General features: G+C 49.2%; 1 protein-coding gene across 14 annotated transcripts in view; it reads left to right on the top strand.

Annotated features, from left to right (window-relative positions):
• Positions 1-20,140, top strand: part of TTLL11 (tubulin tyrosine ligase like 11) — a 245,516-nt gene that overhangs the window by 87,286 nt on the left and 138,090 nt on the right. For 12 of the 14 annotated variants that reach the window (XM_045469126.1, XM_045469127.1, XM_045469128.1 and 9 more), the window contains one exon: positions 12,114-12,689. The exons of 1 other annotated variant lie outside the window; for it this stretch is intronic. In XM_045469126.1, the coding sequence (XP_045325082.1) occupies positions 12,114-12,689 (576 nt within the window). Of the gene's footprint in view, positions 1-12,113; positions 12,690-12,855; positions 14,738-20,140 lie in introns of those variants that run through there. One more of the 14 variants, XM_045469138.1, reaches the window with a different exon arrangement.

Below are 20,140 nucleotides of genomic sequence, written 5' to 3'. Positions count from 1 at the left end.
AGTTTTTAATTTTTTTTTAAGTTTATTTATTCTGAGAGAGAGAGAGAGCGCAAGCAGGGGAGGGGCAGAGAGAGAAGGGGACAGAGGATCCCAAGTGAGCTCTGTGCTGACAGCAGAGAGCCCGATGTGGAGCTCGAACCCACAAACTGCAAGATCACGACCTGAGCCAAAGTCAGACGCTTAACCAACTTGCGCCACCCAGGCGCCTATATATATATATATATATATATATATATATATATATATATATCTTTTTTTTTAATAAATAAAAAAGAAAAATCAATATCCGTGGATTTTTCATAGCATAGCTCTGAGGATTCAGTAAAACATCTGTAATGCAAGTGAGTTTTAAATGCTCATGCATGGTTATTATATATTATTATTAATTACATGTTTAAAATATTAAGCTGTAAGCCTTCTTCTAGAATCTGGTATATGAAAGATGGTACGATTTAGCAGACAAGATGTAGCCTCTGGGAATTTGGACGTACATGTGTGCTCAGGTCCTGGCTCCCTAGTGTGCAAACTGTCTGACCTGGGGGGATATGCCTAACCTGGTAAGTCCCATTTTTCCTCACCTGCGATGGAGGGGACTCTGATAGTGTTCACTTGAACCATATGGAATTGCCTGTATCTGTGTGGCTGGTTGTGACCTATGAAAATGGTGATTTCCTATGGCTCACTCTCCAGTGCCTCCCTCATAGGGTTGCTCCTAAGGATTGAAGAGAATCTCCTAAGGATTGAAGAGAATCTGTGGAAATACCCAGTACAGAGCCTGAAGTGAGCTCTTCCAGCCGCCTAGGAAGCTATCACAATAACAGAGGTGAGAAATGCTGAGAGCAGTAGAGGACAGCAAGGCGTGTGAGGAGATAGAAATGTCAGAATTTGGTGACTGGAGAGGGCAGGTGATGGGCAAGAAGGTAGAAGCCAGGGTGACGCCCAGATTTCTGGCTTGGGGACAGGGGTGGATGGTGGCACTGTTTACTGATACAGGGGACACAGGAGCAGTAGATCTGAGGAAAGAGGCAACGGGTTTGGTTTTGGCCGGGCTGAATTTTTGATGCCCATGGAGATGTCTAATTATATGGCTCTGGAGCCCAAGAGAGAGGTGTGTGCCAGAGATAAGAGGATGAGTAGTCAGCTGCGTGCAGGGTGCTTTAGTTGAAGTCCTGGGAGTGGTTGGAATCCCCCGGGGATTAGCCCTGGAAAGAGTGTTAACTGTGATCTCGGACAAAAGGTAACAATACTGAACAATGGAAGACATGGCATTTGCTGAGTCCCGCTCCACGCAATCTTCCTTGCTACGTGGGGACAGATGAGGGGGGGGGGGAGTTAGCATTTCAGTTAACTTAGCCCCTTTTTTTGTAGGACTTGCAGTATGGGAGAAAGCTCTAGTTACAAAGCACAACAGTGAAAGAGCTATTACTCATCCTGTAGGCTTTAGATCTCATGTGTACGTATTAACACTCATAGCCGATTGCGTGGCACTGATCAGTACTGCAAACGGGGGTGCTATTTTAGCCAAAAGAGCATCGGAAGGAGGACTCCTGGTTTGAATGTTGCAAAATATGACGTTGATATTCTTGTGTGTGTGTGGGGGGGGGGGTTGGTTAAAGCTCAATGTGTGAAGTACGGTAAGAATGCAAGAGATTCAAGGACGTGGTGTTAGGAAGCAGGACAAGCTAGGGCTGGCGATCTGACATGCTTTTGATTAGTATGGTCATATACATTTGGAGGTGAGCTAAAGATTATTTCGCCAGTTCATTAGCAGGAAACCCTCAGTATTGAAACAAGTTTAGCTGGAAGGGGAGCTGGCTTAGTACTCAGGTGTTGCTTTCCGGGTGGGATCAGCTATGATGCCTTCTGGGGTCTCAGTAGGAGACTGTGGGGAAGGGACTCTGGGAATTTGGACGTACACGTGTGCTCAGATCCTGGCTCCCCAGTGTGCAAACTGTGTGACCTGGGGGGATATGCCTAACCTGGTAAGTCCCACTTTTCCTCACCTGCGATGGAGGGGACTCCGATAGTGTTCACTTGGACCATATAAGATTGGTAGCTGAGCGAGGGTCTGCCTGCGGGGGCCAGCGAATCACACCAGGCTTTGGGTGGGACTCTGCAGGGGTGAATGTGAGGCTGCTGTCAGAGGGGAGCAGGGAAGGACTGAGGGGCAGGAGACAGGCCCAGCCGCTGGGCACAGTGCTGTAGTTCAGATACCAGCCAAGTAGGTCAGGGACGAGCCTCAGTATGGAAGCTGGAGGATGACCAGGAGACCAGGACAGAATAATAAAAAATAAGGTAACGTGAAATCAAAAGTAGTGCTATAAAAAATAGTACTGGGTTAAATACGAATGCAAGGTCTTCTTTCCGTCTTGTAGGTGGGGATACCGAATACAGACAGCTTAAGTAGCTTGGCCAAGGCTCAGCTCGGAAGTGGCCAAGCTGAGATTTGAACCCAGGTCTGTCTGACTCCCAAGCCCGTGCCCTCTGCTCGGCTGCTGCCCCCACAGACACTCAGACCCATGGACCTGGTGGTGGTAAAGGGGAGCTGCAGCCGGGACCCTCCTGAGTCCAAGGACCCTGAAGCCCCTAGGATGCAGCCTCGGGCCCAGCAAGCCTGGTCAGAGCCTGGTCAGGGAACTCGAGGGAGAAGGGGGGAGCCTGGGGATACCAGGCAGGGCTGATGCCTGGCTGCTGAGCCGCTGTCCTCGAGTCCCCTCTCCCAGTGTTGAGGAGAGACCTGAGAGGAAAACGGACAGTCTCACGAAATGACTGGATCCTTCCTGCTAAGCAGGTTTTATAGTCCCAGGTGTATTCTAGAGTGGCTTTTTGATAGCTCACTAATGACGGATAGATTACGGCCCACATAAAGTCGCCGTGCACTAAGAGTGGGATCCATTACGTTGCGTTGACAACAGGCTGGATCTGGGTAAAGCCCGTGGAGAGGCCCCTCTTTGCCTCCGAGTCTTTGTGATTGTGAGCGCCCGCTTCCTCGAGCTCGCGTGGCGCTCTGTCCACCTCCCCGTACAGTGAGAGCATCTTCCAGGGGCAGGGCGGCTTGGGCCCAGGACTGCTGCTCCAGTTCTACTTTCTAGCTGGGTGACCGCAGGCTTCTTTAGTCTCTGGCCTCCATTTCCTCAGTCTCCCTAGAATGGAGGCTTGAAGATGGGCTAAGGCGATTGCACTTCCAAATTTATTATAATACCAAACAAATGTTATTATTCAGAATGAGGAGAGGACTTCTTTCCAGGTTTTCTTCTAAAAGACCTCTTCAGGGGCACCTGGTAGCTCAGTCGGTTGAGTGTCCGACTTCGGCTCAGGTCACGATCTCACAGTGTGTGGGTTCGAGCCCCGCGTCGGGCTCTGTGCTGACAGCTCAGAGCCTGGAACCTGCTTCAGATTCTGTCTCCCTGTCTCTGTTCTTTCCCTGCTCCTGCTCTGTCTCTCAAAATAAATAAAAACGTTAAAAATAAGGAGAGAAAGAAAGAAAGAAAAAGAAAGAAAGACCTCTTCAGGGGCACCTGGGTGGCTCAGTTAAGCATGACTCTTGATTTCGGCTCAGATCATGATCTCATGGTTTATGGGTTCGAGCCCCACGTTGGGCTCAGCACCGACAGCTCGGAGCCTGCTTGGGATTCTTCCTCTCCCTGCCCCTCCCCCACTTGTGCTCTCTTTGTCTGTCTCTCAAAATAAATCAATAAACTTTAAAGAAAAATAAAATAAAATTTAAAAGACCTCTTCAGATGACTGAATCAAATATAGTAAAAAGCACTTTGGGTTAGAGACCTGGAGGTGTTGTGTTTCAGTTCCGGCTCTGCCACTAGCTGTGTGGCCTTGGGCAAGTCTCCAGTTTCTTTGTTTACAGAGTGTGTGTGTGTGTGTGTGTGCGCGCGCGCGCGCGCGCGCGTGCGTTCATGCACACACGGTGATGACTCCTTCCTGGGCCTGGCCAGACTGGGTGTGAAGATACAAGGCCGCTCCATGGCTGTCTGGAATCACTCTTCTGACAGCAGCTGGCCCCAGCTAAAGCAAGACGAATCCTGCTTCTCTTGGCTATAACTTTGTATTCCTACAACTATCTCCTTCTATACTTTGCCTGTTAAACAAAAGTTCCTGCATGTAAACTGCTTTGAGTTTTCCCAAAGAATAGAGTTGTCACGGAAAGATCACAGACTTTTTGAATCTGATCAACTTGATTTCAAATAACTTTACTGTTTCTTAGCTGTGTGGCTTTGGCCCTGGGACTCTACGTCTCTGAGCCTCAATTTCCCTGCAGCGTTGCTGTGAGAATTCAGTAGATCATAGCTGCAAAGCACATAGCACAGGATATGTGTTCCACAAATGGTAGTTTAGAGGAAACTTTTCTTACTTGTTAAAGTAATTTTGTTTCTACAGGAGAAGTTGGTTTATCTGGCAATCTGTCAGCTACATGTCTGTTAACTAATATTCCTACAGTTCACATATGTCATAGTAATCAAGCTTCTTGATAGTATTTTGGAAAGTATTTATTGAGCTTCCACCCCGCTACGTATGGGAATAGTGACTAGACTAAAGGCATGGTCTTCATCCTGAACAAGCTCATAATCAAGTGGGAGAGACAGAACAATAAATAATAATAATAATAATAATAGTAATAGCCCACCGTGTTTGCCTGGCACTTCACATTCTTTAACTGGTGTAATCTTCACAACAGCCCTAAGGCAGAGGCACTCCTATTAGTCCCATTTTGCAGGTGAGCAAACTGAGACACAGAGAGGTACGAACATTGCTGAGGGTTACCCAGCTAGTAAGTAGCGGCAACACTGGGCTTTGTACTGCTGCTGGCTGTCGGCCGCAGCGTCCGTGTTCTTAGCTTTCATAATGTACAGTTCTTAACTACGTAACTGGAATACAAGAGGGCTCCAAACTTAAAGACACAGGTGATATTACAACCTGATAGAGATGTGCTGTAGAAAGTTTAGATGCCGCAGCCATGGGAGCACAGAGGACCAGAGTGGCCATTCTGTCTGGAGGGTGATAAGCCAGGAAAGGATGCTCAGAGGGAACCTGTGAGCTGGGTCCTAGATGCTCAGTAGCGGCTCTGCCGGCAAAGAAGGGGAGGGGCTGATGGAGGCGGATGGAAACGCTGTGAGGGTGTAGAGGAGAGAAAGTGGGACAGAGGGGAGGGAGGGGACAGAAATGAGGCAGCGGCTCTAGCAGGTGAGGGCTAGCCCGCCAGAGAAGGAGGGCCTTTTAAGCCATGCCAAGGGTTTACACACGAGTGGTCCGATCCCACTCCGCGGGAGTAATTAATGGCATTTCTTTTCGACTATTCAAGGAAACCCAGGCTACTCATCAGTGATAAAACGAACAGAGTTTTTGTTTTTTGTTTTTTGTTTTTTAATTTGCACTTAAGTGGCTGGAACTGGAATGCTTCAAAAGCCAGGGAGTGGTGAAGTGGGTGAGCAGGTCCTTCCGTGGGGCCTGTGGTCTCCCCACTAGCCAGTGGGCTGAGCAGCGTACTGCGATACCCTTGCAAATATCCTCCAGTTCAAGATATTCCATGTCGGAGTTTAAAAACCTGAGTCATGAGCGTCACCCCAGCCAGACAGCAGTTCTTACTTTTGCTAATGCTGTGCAAGTCACTGCGAGAGTCGAGTATGTATCTGTATGAGACAGCGGACAACGCGTCCAATTCCTATGAACAGTAAGGGGCTTGAGGAATGACGTTACGAAGTCTCATGTTGGCTCCGTGAATACCGGTCAGCGAGGGGAGCTCCCAGGTCCCCTTCCCACCCCAGCTCCCCTTCCTGCACTCCCTAAACCGTAGGCTGTGCTATCTCCCACACCACTGAAGCCGCCCCTCTCACCTTCACCTGCATCCAGTCACTGGGTGCCCTCGAACCCACCTCTGCCTCACTTCCCAGCCCGGCCCAGCCCGGGCGTTCAAGACTTTGACAGCCCCGAATCTTCCTGTGTCTGGTCTTGTTTTTTTCCAAACCATCCTCCTCATGCAGACGACTGGTATGGGTGCCCACCACCCCCAGGTTGAAAATCCACCAGTGGCTTATGGGATCAAGTATAAATAGGAGACATTTTGTGATCTCCTCTGCTCCTCTAGCCTCTCGTTCCCAGGTGGGCTCATCTCCCCCCTTGAACTATTCCTGTGTCACTGGGCCCATCATGGAGGCTACAGCCATCATCCAGGGGCTTGATGGCCCCAGATGTATCTCCCGAGCTCCAGACAGACATTTCCGGGGGCCACAGAGCCTCTCCAGCTATGCGCCCTCCAACCTCCTCTGTCTGGATCGCCATCTCCGCCGGGCCTCCTGAGACCTCTCTCCTCTTCCCTTCCCTGGGAATACCACCACCATAGCCTAGACATTCGGGAGCTGTCTTCATGCTCCTCTCTCCCTCACCTACTCACCCAGTTCTGTCGATTTTATCTCCAAAATATTCTCAAACCTGCCTTCTCCCCCTTCACCCCTCTGCCAGCCTCTGTTCAGTCTCCTCCTCTCTGCTCCTGACCTCTGCCTCCTCCATGCCATTTTCTGTGCAGCAGCCAGAGGGATGTTTCTAAGGACGCATCCAGTTTGGCTGTTTCCTTCTCAAAACCCTGCAGTGACTCTCCATTACTTCAAGACATTGTCCAGACTCCCTAAAATGAAGTTCTGGGTCCTTCCCTGTCAGGCCCCACCCCATGCCTAGCCGTGGTCTTTTTCCCTCCCTTCCTCACATCCTTCCCTCGTTCACTATAGATATGGGCTCTGGAACCCGCCTGTCTGTGTTTAAATCCTGACTCCGTATCCTGTTGACTGTGTGACCTTTGGCAAGCTAATTAACATCTCTGGGGCCCCATTTCCTGAACCATAAAATAGGGCTGTGGAGAATTAAGTGAGATGATAATGTAACGTGCTTGTGCTTAGAACAGCGCCTGACCCACGAGCACCTCACTGGTGCGATTTCCAGCTCTCTGCCCATTTCACTGCTCTCTGTTCTGCAGCCGTGGGAACGGTTTGCGGTTGCCCAGACTGGTCTGTCTTTCCCCCGCTTTCATTAAGACCCACCGCAGCAGGACGATACCTGCACGGTTCTTCCTCTTGGTGTCACCTGTCTGCCTCCCACGCTGCCCCTTCCTGTCTGGCGCTGGGGACTGCCTCGTCCTCAGCTGACTCTGCGATCACCTTGAACACTGGGAGTAGGGATTTGCCCTGAGAGCGAGGCTCGGTCCGCGGAGGTTGGAAGGGGCCGGTCCCCGCACGCATGCGCTCTGTGACATCTGCTTGTCTTCCAGAAGCTGTTTTACCTGTGCCTGTGACACCAAGGGTCTCCGTTGCTAAGACTGAATGCAGACCCGCCTGAGTGACAGAGGACCGCTCCAACCGGCTTCGACTTCCCTGGTGTTGCAGACACAGTGTTTCTTCAGCAACTGTCCTCTCAGCTGCCCTCGCTGCTAATGATGTTTTGTGGCTTAGTATTCCAGTTGCTGAATTTCTCTCTCAAAATATTTTAGCTTGCTTCCCCCAGATGCCCAGCCGACTTCCTCAAGTGCATCATAAATCTCCAGTCCGGATCTCCTGCTCTTGGAGATCTTCCCGCTGCACTCCTCACGGTGGCACAGCATAAACTGTCCGCTGATGACTGTCCCTTGTGTGTTTGTAACACAGCCTTCAACTCCGGTGATATCAAGATAAATCAATGTTCAGAACCTGTTAGATGGCAGAAGCCAGGGACCTTAGTGTGACCTCTTTATTTTCTAGGTGAATACAACAAAGCCCAGGAGGTTAGGTGACTGTCTCAAGGTCACACCATCGGAAATGACCTGACTAAATTGGGGCTAGAAATCAGATTTTCTGCTTTTTTTTTTTTTACTTCAGTTTTCTTCCTAACTCACCAAAAAGCTATTTATCTGCGTGTTTTTATTAAAAATTTTTAAAAACTTAAAAAAAATTGAGGTGCCTGGGTGGCTCAGTCGGTTGAGCGTCCGACTTCGGCTCAGGTCTTGATCTCATGGTTCGTGAGTTCAAGCCCCGCGTCAGGCTCTGTGCTGACAGCTCGGAACCTGGAGCCTGCTTCAGATTCTGTGTCTCCCACTCTCTCTGCTCCTCCCCTGCTCATGCTCTGTCTCTCTCTGTGTCAAAAATAAATAAACGTTAAAAAAATTAAAAACAAAAAAATTGCAGTAAAATATGCATAACATAAAATTTACCATCTTCGCCATTTTTAAGCATATAGTTGAGTAGCATCATCTCCAGAACTCTTTTCCTCTCCCCACACTGAAACTCTGTGCCCACCGAACACTAACTCTCTACTTCTCCCTCCCCTCAGTCTCTGGTAACCACTCTACTCTGTATCTATGAATTCTGACTCCTCTAGGTACTTTATGTAAGGGTGACCGTTCAGTGTTTGTCCTTTTGCGTGATGGCTTATCTCCCGGAGCATAACGTCAGGGTTCATCCATGTTGTAGTAGGTGTCAGAATTTCCTTCCTTTTTATGGCTGAATGATCTTCTATTGGACGGGAATAGCACAATTTGTCCATCCCCTCGTCTGTTGATGGACACTCAGGTTTGGCTATTATGAGTCATGCTGATACGAACACGGATATACAAATATCGGTTCACCGAGAAGTATTCCTTGTACATTTAGATTTAGAGACCCTTGCTGCTCTCCGTCTTGCCACACTCCTCTGTTTTTTTCTTTTTTCCTAATGGGAAGTTTGGAAAATACAAAAAGGCACAATGAAGAGTATAGAAGTCATGGATTTTTTTTTTTTTTTGGTGATATATATTTACAGGATTTTATATTCATGCTGCCCATAATTTTAAAAGTTTTATACATCCTGAGAGAGAATTTTGACAGATAGTCCCATCTATGTGGTAGGGAGAACAACGTGGAATGTATTTAAGGAACCGAGAGCGTGAACACGGAATATGACCTTGGCCAGCCCTAGTCTTTCAGAGAGGAGTTCATTCAAAGTGTGATCTTACCGTCACAGTCTACTGAGGGAGCTCTTTGTGGTGGTGCTTCCTTAAGACCATTATTAGTAGAGCGGGTTACTGCTAAAAGTCAGAATTTTGAACTGGGGTCTTTTCCCAGTCACATTTCTCAGGTATCCACTAGGGGGCAGTAAAAGACACATAAATTTTCCCTTAGGCCGGATGAGTAGCAAGCGGTCAGGCCACCACATCCTGTTTGCATCTCTTTCAACCACCCATGCATAGTTACAAGATAATGGATTTCACGTCCAACAGCAGCTCTGGGTAAAACTGGAGATACCATCAGCTGTAGCCTACGTGCCGGTCTTCCTCGCGTTCAGGCTAACATCAATGCAGAAAACTTCATTCTCTAGGTTGGTCCCAGATTGTATTTTTCTTTAATTCACATTGGTTCAGCGATTCTCAAGCTAAGGGAACATCAGAATCACTCGTCATGCTTTTTCCAAAATACACATGCCCAGGTCTCATCCCAGATCTATTAAATCAGACTCTCTCTTGGGCTGAGGCCTAGTTATAGACTGTATTTTTATTCCGGTCCTCGAGTTCACTAAGAACCAGTGCATTAGCTCTTGACTCTAATAACCGGAGGGAAAGGGCCACCCTTGAGTAAAACCTCGGAGGAGAGTGAATATGAATTCTGGAAAATCTCTTTCCCTTTTAAAAATAGAAGTCACTGAAGGATCTGGTGGCTATGGGAACCCCACTTGGAAGAGCTATGAGGCTTTCCCATAGACTGTGCCTCTATCGTAAGAAGCTAGGAACCTGAGAGAAGCTCTGGAACTGGGGAAGTCCTGGCAAACTCAGCATCTGTGGTTACAGCTCCAAGAAGGCCGTGCTCGGGGCCAGCCCCCTTATTGTACAGCCAGAGTTCAGATCCCAACTGTCTGCCACATGAAGAGAACCTTCCCTATAGTATTCGGGAGAAGGAGGCCTTTAGTTTTATGTTGTAGAGGTAAATTGGCATAGAGAACCTGAGGTGAGGTCAGACAGCCTCCGTCTCCTCGGAACCATCCCACCAGCCAGTTAGGTCAGCTTCCCAGTTTGAATTATGGGAGGACTGGATGGCATTGATCTCTGAGGATCCTTCCAGTTCTAAAATTTCAATGATCCCATTAGTATTAATAATCATGATTTGTATGGTCCTATTCTGGCAAAGAGCAGAAGAAATATTCAGTAATGCAATGAATGACAGAGACTATTGACCACGTAGTTTAATTTATTTAAGGCATATACACCGAATTCAAAGGAGAAAATATTGCTCCCGATAATATATTGAACTGTTAGTATCTTTGGCATAGTAAAAGCTTTCCAGAGGGAAAAATTATCCATCGCTGCAAACTTGACATTTTTCACTTCCTGATCCATAACTGCCATTTCTCCAGCATGCTTGTATTTACTGTGAAGGGCCAAATGTATGAATGCTTTGGATGAATATTAAATAACTACATAAACGTCAAGGTCACAGTTGCAAGTAAGGCTCAGTGGAGGGCCCTGGGAGGCTTGCATTGATCTCTCGTGAACTTCCATTCTCGAATCCTGCTGACAAGGGGAAACAATTGATGTGGACCATTATTAAGGTTTTAAGTGTTTCTCCATTGTTAAAGATCTTTTACAAGCCCGGAGTAACCGATAGTGCCCAAGGAATTGGCAAAAGCTTCACTTAGAAATATAGGCTGGCCGGAGAGATAAGTACAACCCAGAGTGCAGATGTCCTGGGCTGAGCTTACACAGCAAAGGTGGAGGGCTGGGGCGAGCCCAGTGCTGGGGCCCGCCACCTCCTCGGCCCCCCAGGCTCGGCTCTGAGTTACAGAGTTCAGAATGGAAGGCCTGCTCTGGGGTCCGGCACATCACAAGCTGCAGAGAGACCGGCTGCCCCTTTCACAGCCACCTCCGCGTTTCCTCCAGCTCCCCTCCCCCAGCGCGCCATTCAGTCCACAGCTGCACAGAGGACCTGACAAGTGTCCGGGGGAATTGGGTGCATATGAATTATGCAGACCTGCAGATCCAGACTGACTGTCTGGACTGGTCAAGTGCCCTGGATAATTATGTGAATGTCCTGCTGACCTGGAGATGGGAAGACAGCAGACATTATGGATGGCAGAATCTAGTTTCAAAAAGATCTCCACAGACTGGAGGAGGATGGGCCCAGTCTACCAGATGAACTGAGTAATAGATATAAATGATGGCATGAACATTTCCCCGCACGAGCTCCCCGTTCGGTCTTAGGCTCGGCCCTTTGCACATTTTAGTTTATTTCTTTACCGCGAGCCAGTGAGGGTAGGTTTGTAGATCTTCATTTTGAAGAGGAAGAAACAGAGACATGGCAGGGTAGAGGAAGGTGCAGGTGCTGTAGAGTCCTTGATCGAGATTCCAATCCCACTTCTACCCCTCAGCTGACAAATCACTTCATCCTTAACAGTTAGGAACAGCTAGGCTTCGTGGCTGCCTTTCACGAGTCAGGTTCGGTGTGCTTAGACCTTTGCGTTCATTATCTCATTTATTCTTCAGTGCAATCTTACTGCTATGTTACAGACTGAGGGAGTCACGGAGAACTTAAGTAACTCGCCCAAGGTCACGCAGTAAGCAGCAGGGCCAGGATCGAGCCCAGGCAGTCAGATTCCAGTGCCCACACTCTTAACAACTGCTGTGCCCTCTCTGCTTCCTATGTTGTAAAAAGAGAATCCTATTCTCTGTAAGGGGTAAACTCGGTAACTAATGTGCAGTGCCTAGTGGAGTTATCTGGCACGTAATAGGCACTCATAAATGGTGTTAGCCATCCTCCTCCTTCTCCTCCTCCTCCTCGTCATCTTCCTTTTCCTCCTTACCATCATCATAGCACCATGAGTTAAATGACTTGTCTGGGGTTAGACTTCATAACGGACAAAGACCCTGGATTTGAACCTAGCTCCTGTGACTTCAGATCTGCCTGACTCTCAGTCCCCCTTCTGGAGGACAAGGCCGAGGGCAGTCCTTAGGTCACTAGGACTTGGTACCTAGTACAGTATTATCTCCCTGGTGCTCAGTGAATGCTCACAGAGGCAGGGCTCCCTTTGTCACTCATTCACGAAACATTTGCTGAGGTCTTGCTCTGACTTGGGGGTCCAGAATATAATGCAGCCATTCTTTTTTCCCCCACCAGGTTCGAATGGTGAAAGACGGTGACCCATCCTGGAAGCCCACTTTTATTGTGAAACCTGATGGTGGTTGTCAGGGTGATGGAATCTACCTCATTAAAGACCCCAGTGACATCCGCCTGGCAGGGACCCTTCAGAGCAGGCCAGCGGTGGTCCAGGAGTACATCTGCAAACCTCTTCTTATCGACAAACTCAAGTTTGATATTCGTCTGTATGTCTTACTCAAGTCCTTAGACCCCTTAGAGATTTATATAGCCAAAGACGGACTCTCTAGATTCTGCACGGAGCCATATCAGGAGCCCAACCCCAAAAATCTGCACCACATCTTTATGCACTTAACCAACTACTCGCTGAACATCCATAGTGGTAACTTTGTCCATTCGGACAGTACTAGCACGGGCAGCAAACGGACTTTTTCTAGCATTCTTTGTAGGTTGTCTTCCAAAGGTGTTGACATCAAGAAGGTCTGGTCTGACATCATCTCCTTGGTGATTAAGACTGTCATTGCCCTGACTCCAGAGCTCAAGGTTTTCTACCAGTCGGACATCCCTGCAGGGAGGCCGGGGCCCACGTGCTTCCAGGTAACCCTCGCCTGTCTCCACCTGAGTTCCCAACCTTGATGGGGCCTATGGAGGGCTCCCAGCTTCCTGCGAGATGAGGGGTGGGGCGGCATGGCCAGAGGCCGGCAGGGGTGGGTGCTGGTGTGGTCTTTGGGGTTAAACCTGGGTCCAACTTTCTATTTGCCAGCTGTGTGACTTGAGGCAAGTTATTTCCCTTCTCTCACCTGTAAGACGAGACTGCCTCCCTTAAAGGACTCTTGTAAGAATTAAATGAAATAATATACATAAAGCACAGTGCTTGCCGTTTATTTATTCATTCTCCCTTCTAGCATGTTTTACCACCTGCTTAGTAGGGGCCAGGCCCTGTCGCAGGTACTAGGGAGACAGTAAGTCAGGTCTCCACTGGCCGAGGCATAGAATTTACTAATATGAGAGACACATGGTTTACGAAGCACCTCGTATAAAGTGTCGCGAGTGCTAGAGTAGAGTAAGAAATGTACTGGGCACCGTGACATTGTGGGGCCATCTAATGTCCTCTAGGTGAGAGTGAGGGTGGTCTGGGAAGGCTTCGCAGGAGCGGAAATTGGATGGAGCGGGAGATTTCTGGATTGGGCTGGGGGAGACGGTGTTCCGGGGGCAACCAGGCAATTCAAGGAACTGAACGAGGCTCAGTGTGGTTGGCAGGTAGGGTTTGAGGCAGAGCTTGGAGGGAGACGAGGGAAGAGGAGGCCGGGCAGATCGGTAGTGGCCGAGTCGCGGAAGGCTGAGGGGGCCCCCCAGAGGGTGGTCGCGGGGACTGGCATGCTCAGGTTCGCACGTTACAAAGAAGAAACCAAAGGCAGAGGGGAGAGTGGATTGGGCAAGGCTGGGAGCAGAGGCTGATGAACCGATGGCTTTCATACAAGCAAGAGGTGGTGTTCACTAGGGTGAGGAAGGTCTCGGTGTGGGTGGAGAGAATAGGTCTGAGAGCCATTCTGGAAGTGGAAGGGCTGGGCTGGAGATGGGGTGGGGGGAGTGTGGTGGTGAGGGAGCAGCGGAGAGCCAACACGGACTCCCAGGAGCTCAGGCACTCGGATGGTTGGATACAAACCTCAGGAAGGGGACCGGGCTTGTGTGGGGAAGGTCAGGAGTTGGACTTGACCATGCCCTTGAAGTGCCCGTGTGACATCCAAGTGGAGAGGTTGAGTGGACAGTCGGACATCTGGGCCTGGAGTTCAGGAGCGAGAGGCCGGGGCTGGGCTGAGAAGTCATCAGCATTCAGTGACTCAGGCCACGTGAGGCTGCAGGGAGGTGGGGCCTCAGAAGATCTCTGTGGGCACCACCATTCAGGCAAGGGAGAGGCGGCTCGGGTGGGGGGACCAGCAAAGGAGGTCAACAAGAAGGGGCTTGAGACATAGAAGGCATATCAGGAGGGTAAGCACCCTACGTGCCAAGGAAGGTGCGCCTGGAGAAGGAGCGGGCAGGGAACGGCAGCGGCGAATGCTGAGATGTCACACGGGACCAGAACTGAAAGTGCCCACTGAGCTTCGCGGTCTTCAGGGGAGTGACGGGGCAGGGGCCACGGTGTGGTGGACTGAGCCCAGGTGGGGGCGGGGAGCGGGAGTGACAGCAGAGGGTTTGCTCAGGGCATCTGTCTGTGAAGTGGGTGTCGGGGAAGCTGGAGTCCAGGCGCTCAGGAGACACACAGGTTCCCACCACCAGATAAATCAGAATGGGGAGCAGATAGCAAGACCCTCTGGGACCCTGTCCATCTAATCTTTAGAATGACTTGTGGCAATCGACGTATAAATAGAATACACAGAACATGTGTGTAAGCTACGGAGCAGAACAACAGAATGGTCATCCCAAACGCACCCCCCGCCCCGCCCCGCCCCGTTCAAGATTGCCAACTACTGTGCTTGTCCCGATCCCATTTTCCTACCCACCCCCGGGCTCACGTTATCCGGAATTTTATGCGTATCATCCCCTTGTTTTTAAAAATCCTTTTGTGATGCACGAATGTATCCCTGAACAGTATATTGTTTCATTTTGCTTGGTTTTGAGATTTATAAAAACGCTGCTATAAAGTATACAGTCTTTTTCAACATTCTCTTCCACTGCATGTTGAGGTGGGGTGTTGGGGCTGTTTCCTGTGTATTGGTGTAGATGCCAGTATAAATACACACTATTTGTCTGGGCTGTTCCTCGTCCTCCGTCTAAGGCGGGAGAGCAGCGGGTGGTGTGGAGCAAGGAGAGGAGACGCAGTGGGGCAGCGTCTCTAACGGATGGGCTGTTAATTCAATAGCAAGAGAGGGGGCTGGTCCCCAGGTGCAGGTGCCAAACAGAGAGGCCAAACAGAGAGCCCCTGGGGCTGGGCACTGGTCAGCAGGTTTCCAGGCAGGCTGGTGGGACCCTTTGGAGGGCAATTCAGGCAGCGATCAGTTCCAGGAGGGGATGGCTGTCATCTGAAGATCTGTCCTTAGGCACTTGGACCTCAGGCTTTGGGTCCCAGGTGGGATGCCCAGCTCAGCCATCCGGTAGGCAGCTTAACACATTAGAAAGGGTAAGTGGGCAGGATTTAGAGATAGGAATAGAGAAAACACGTCTTATCCCAAGCCATGAGAAGATTGGGGGCAGGAGATAGTTGCAACGTGGAGGCATCCAGGGGTCATCCCGGGGGACCATGTGGTCACATCTGTTTGACGGTGACAGCTATTCCAGGAGTATCATGTGGGCCCAGCATGCACAGCCAAGCCACACAGCCCTGGCACAGTGAGCGTGCAGGGGGGAGGGGCCAGGGTGGTTGTGCGCTGCCTATCCTGCTGTGGACAGGCCGCACGGGGCAGTCATTGGGGTGGAACCAGGGGCCCACGCTGTGGGGAATTGGAGGGCAGACAGGGAGCCACTGGTTTGGACAGATCACGTCTAGCAAACGGAACCACAGCCCCCATATCTGTTTTCCATTGCTTGACCACACTAAATGCTTCCAGACCTGGGGGCCAGGGGATGAGCCCTGGGCTGGATGTAACACTCCAAAGGAGAAGCTCTTCCTCTTTCCAGCTGTGTGACCTTGGGCAAGCTTCTTCACCACCCTGGGCTGCTGTCTCCCTGTCTGAATCGCCTACACTCACCTCCCCACCTGCCTTCTTAGGGGTAGCGAGAAGTATTATAGGTGAAAAACTTCGACAAGGCGTAAAGTGTTAGGTGTTTGAAATTTGGTTTACCCTGCATTTCAGATTCACAGTGATTGAGAAAATACTATTCTTTTTCCCTTGGGGGCCTCTCTTAGTTACTTTATTCTTATCACTTGGTAAAACACTTGTTAGTTTGGGTCTCAAATACCTGAAGTGATTTGAAACCCAGAGATTTAGGGAGAAGGTATGGTTCTGCTATCGAGCTGCTGTGTGATCTTACATTAGTCACTTAACTTCTCTGTGCCTCGGTTTCCTCACCCTCCTTACAGTGCTGTTGTCCACCCCACACGAGATAAAGAGTACAAAGGACTTTGCAAACTATAATGTGCTGTGCAGGTATAATAAATTATTTCTTTGTCGTGAAGCCCCCTTTGCCTGTAGCCTGGGCCCGGCCCACACTGCAGCATTCCAGGACATAGACTCTAGCCAACCACATTACATTTATCTTAAACATGTGATTGTGCCCCCTTTCCAATCATAGCCACAATAACTACTTGGGAAACTGTGGTGGCCCGGAGCAGCTGCTGGCACAGCTCAGGCTGTGGGCAGGTTTCCTGTAATCTGTTGCCTAGGGAACGTGGCAACCCTGTCATTCCAGCCCGGCCCCCGTCATCGCCCAGCCACACTGCTACCCACCCCCCCTCCGCCGCCACAACACATCCCCATGTCAGTCTTCTTGGGGGCAGCAGTGTGACTCTGGCTTCAGCAGTAAGGTCCATCTGGGGGTAGATGATTCATGTGGCAGAAAAACACATGCAGAGGAAAGGTTTTCCGCTCAGCTTTCAAAAACATTCTTTCCCAATCCTGTTGCTTGGTCTGTATCTTCCTTTAGCTCTGTGTCTAATTCTCTCCTCGGCTCAGGATCCTTTCCCTTAGATGTCTGGAGGAGACACCTTTCCTAAATGCTAACGCGTTTCTCTTTCTTCTCTGTCCTCTTGACCTCCTGCTCGCCTTCAGCCCCAGGCACCCCATAGGAAGGAGATAAGAAGCAGCCTTAAGGCCACACGAGGGCTTGGGGTTTGCTCTCAGACGCCCTGGGTTTGAGCTAATAGCGGCTCCTTTTTCCAGCCACTCTAGCTGGTGAGCTTGCAAGTTAACCTTTCTTTGCCGTAAATCCTGTAAGAGGGCCTGTCACAGAGAAAGGAGTAATTAACTTTGCCTGGCCCAATCAGGGAGGGCTTCCCAGAGGAGGAGCTGTTTTAGCTGGAGCTTAAGCATGGAGAAGAATTTGCCAGGCAGAAAGGGGCAAGGGTCCCCATAGTGACCTGCTTTTCCCTTCCACCTCACTGGCCGCCGTTTCTGTGCCCCTCCTCTGGACCTTCAGTGTTGGGGATTCCCAGGACTCAGTGCCTGGAAAGTTCTTTTATGTACAACCGCTCTCTAAATACCTCACTTAGCCCCGTGGCTTTAGGTACCAGCTATGTGCTGTTGACTCCTGAATTTTTATCTCCAGTCTTGACCTCTCCTGAGCTCCAGGCTGGTATATCCAGCTGCCCCCTTTCATTTTTTTTCACCCAGACATCTAGTGGGACTTTCACATCCAACATGTCCAAAATCAAACTCTTGAATTCCCTCCCAAACCTCGTCTCCCACTGTTTTCCTATTTCGGTAAATGCACGACGTCCGATCAGTTCCACAAACGGGAAACCTGAGCCATCCTGCTTTCTTCTTTTCCTCTCCTCCCTAGATCTAATACACAAGCAACGCTTGCAGATAGATCCTAAATGTAACCACGTCTGACCAGCTCCACTGCTGCCATCCTAGTCCAGGCAGGGGTCACCTTGCACTTGTACCACCGCCGTAGCCTCCTAATTGACGTCCTGTTTCCCACCCTTGCTGCTTATGGCCTCTTTTTCTCACCGTAGCCAGAGTGATTCTTTCAGAACATGCCAGATCAAATTACTTCCCTTGTGCAAACTCTCCAACGGCTTTCTCGTTGCACTTGAAAGTCCTGGCTCCTTACCATGGCCTACAAGATGCGACATGACCTGTCCCTTGGCTTTCTATCTGACCTCATCTCCTACCACTGTCCCTCTTGCTCACCCCTTGCTGTTGTTCAAAAGTGACCTTGGCTCTTGCTGCTCCCTCTGCCTAGAATGCTCTTCCTTAGCTCTTCAAATGACTTACCCACTTACTTCATTCAGTCCCTATTCATGCATCCCCTCTCGAGGCTTTTGCTTCTGGTCATGATGCAACAACGAATCTGGACTTAACAGCCTTTTGAAAATGACTAGAAAGCTGGACAATGTGCATGAAATAAGTGGTTTCAGATTTTGGACAACAGACATCTCAGCACTGTGATCCCTGACGAAGTGGGGGATGGAACTGAGGTGAGTCCTATGGTTGCCACAACTTCCTGTCTGGGAGCAATCTCCTGGATATGGATGCGGGGAGGAGCCTGAACCAAGCCCTGTGACCTCAATGAGCTGAAGAGTTGGAGATCAAAGTTGGGGAAGGCTGAGGTATCTGGAGTTCTGTGGACAGAACTCTGAAAAGGAGGGAGCTGAGCAGGGAATGGGCTCCAGAACCTGCAGAGACCCCTGTGTTGTTACTGAGTGCTAGGCCACCATGTGTGGAGTGTGGGTCAATCAAGCTGGGCAAAGAGTGAGCGGTGAACTGATAAGCGAAACAACTTCCGGTGCCCACACAGAGCAGGGAGAGATGTTTATACTCCAAGTAGCCAGTGTGGCTCATCCTTGGTGGTCATCAGGAGCATTCAGTGGAGGTTCCGGAGAAGTTATGCCTTAATGGACTGACTCTTCCCTGGAATGAAAGTTACTCTAGACCCACCCTAGTGAAGTTTAAACAATAGGCCTTGGGGGCACCTGAGTGGCTCAGTTGGTTAAACATCTACTCTTAATTTCGGCCTAGGTCATGATCTCACGGTTCATGGATTCAAATCCTGCAACGGGCTCCGTGCTGACAGCATGGACCCTGCTTGGGATTTTCTCTCTCCCTCTCTCTCTGCCCTCCCCCTCCCCCTCAAAATAAATAAATAAACATAAAAAATAGGCCTTGGAGGTATCAAACTAATCTGCAAATAACTAACTGCCAAAAAAGCCTAGCACTTTTTATTTTTTTATTTTATTTTTTTTTAATTTTTTTTTTCAACGTTTATTTATTTTTGGGACAGAGAGAGACAGCATGAACAGGGGAGGGTCAGAGAGAGAGGGAGACACAGAATCGGAAACAGGCTCCAGGCTCTGAGCCATCAGCCCAGAGCCCGACGCGGGGCTCGAACTCACGGACCGCGAGATCGTGACCTGGCTGAAGTCGGACGCTTAACCGACTGCGCCACCCAGGCGCCCCATCCTAGCACTTTTTAAAAAACAAAACCTAGACACTCAGCATTGTAATGTTCACAGTGTCCAGCATCCATTCCCATCCAGCATTCAGCATCCAGGCATTCCACAGAGCAGGTAAGGCAATCCATACCAAGGGAGGAAACCAATACAAACAGACCCAGAGTTACCAGCAACGATGAAACTAGTAGGGGAAGGATGTTACAACAGCTGTTATAACTATGCACGACATTTTAAAGGGAAATATGAGCTTAATGAAGAAGAGAGATGGAAGCTATTAAAAAGAACCACATGAACTTCCAGAAGAGAAAGATACAAAAATATGAAATGAAAAATTCACTGAATGAGATTAGCAGATTAGACACTGCAGAAGAAATGGATCAGTGAACTTGAAGACACAGCAATAGAATAGAGAAAATGACAGGAAAAATAAGTGAACAGACCCTCACTTATCTCTGGTACAATATCAACATGTGTATAATTGGAGTTCCCCGAGCAGAAGAGACAAAGAAGATGCAGAAAGACTTTTTTTTTTTTTTTTGGAGAAATAGCCCCAGATTTCCAAATTTGAGAAAAAACTAGAAATCTGCAATCCAAGAAGCTCAAGAAACTCCAAGGAGGACACACACACACACACACACACACACACACACACACACACACACATCAAAGCTTAACAGAATCAAATTGTGGAAAACCAGTGATAAAAAAAAAATCTTATGTTCAGGGGAACAAAGAATAACCAAAAAGTTACTCTGATCAGAAACTGTGGAAGCCAGAAGACGATGGGATGACAAGACCTTCCCTAGTTATCCTTCTAAACCACCAACCCTCCCCTCCACCTACCATATCACACTCATTTGTCTTGTTCACTGGTTTATCCTCAGGGCCTAGAATAGTACTGAGTATTTAGTAGGTGCTCAGTAAATATTTCATCAGTAAAGTTGTCTTCCAGGCAGAAGAGTATAAAGGAGAAAGCGGTAAAGCATCCCAGAAC

Source organism: Leopardus geoffroyi, chromosome D4, assembly GCF_018350155.1.
Source record: "Leopardus geoffroyi isolate Oge1 chromosome D4, O.geoffroyi_Oge1_pat1.0, whole genome shotgun sequence".
NCBI lineage: Eukaryota > Metazoa > Chordata > Mammalia > Carnivora > Felidae > Leopardus > Leopardus geoffroyi.
The sequence above is the reverse complement of the archived record's forward strand: the minus strand, read 5'-3'. Positions and strand labels throughout refer to the sequence as shown.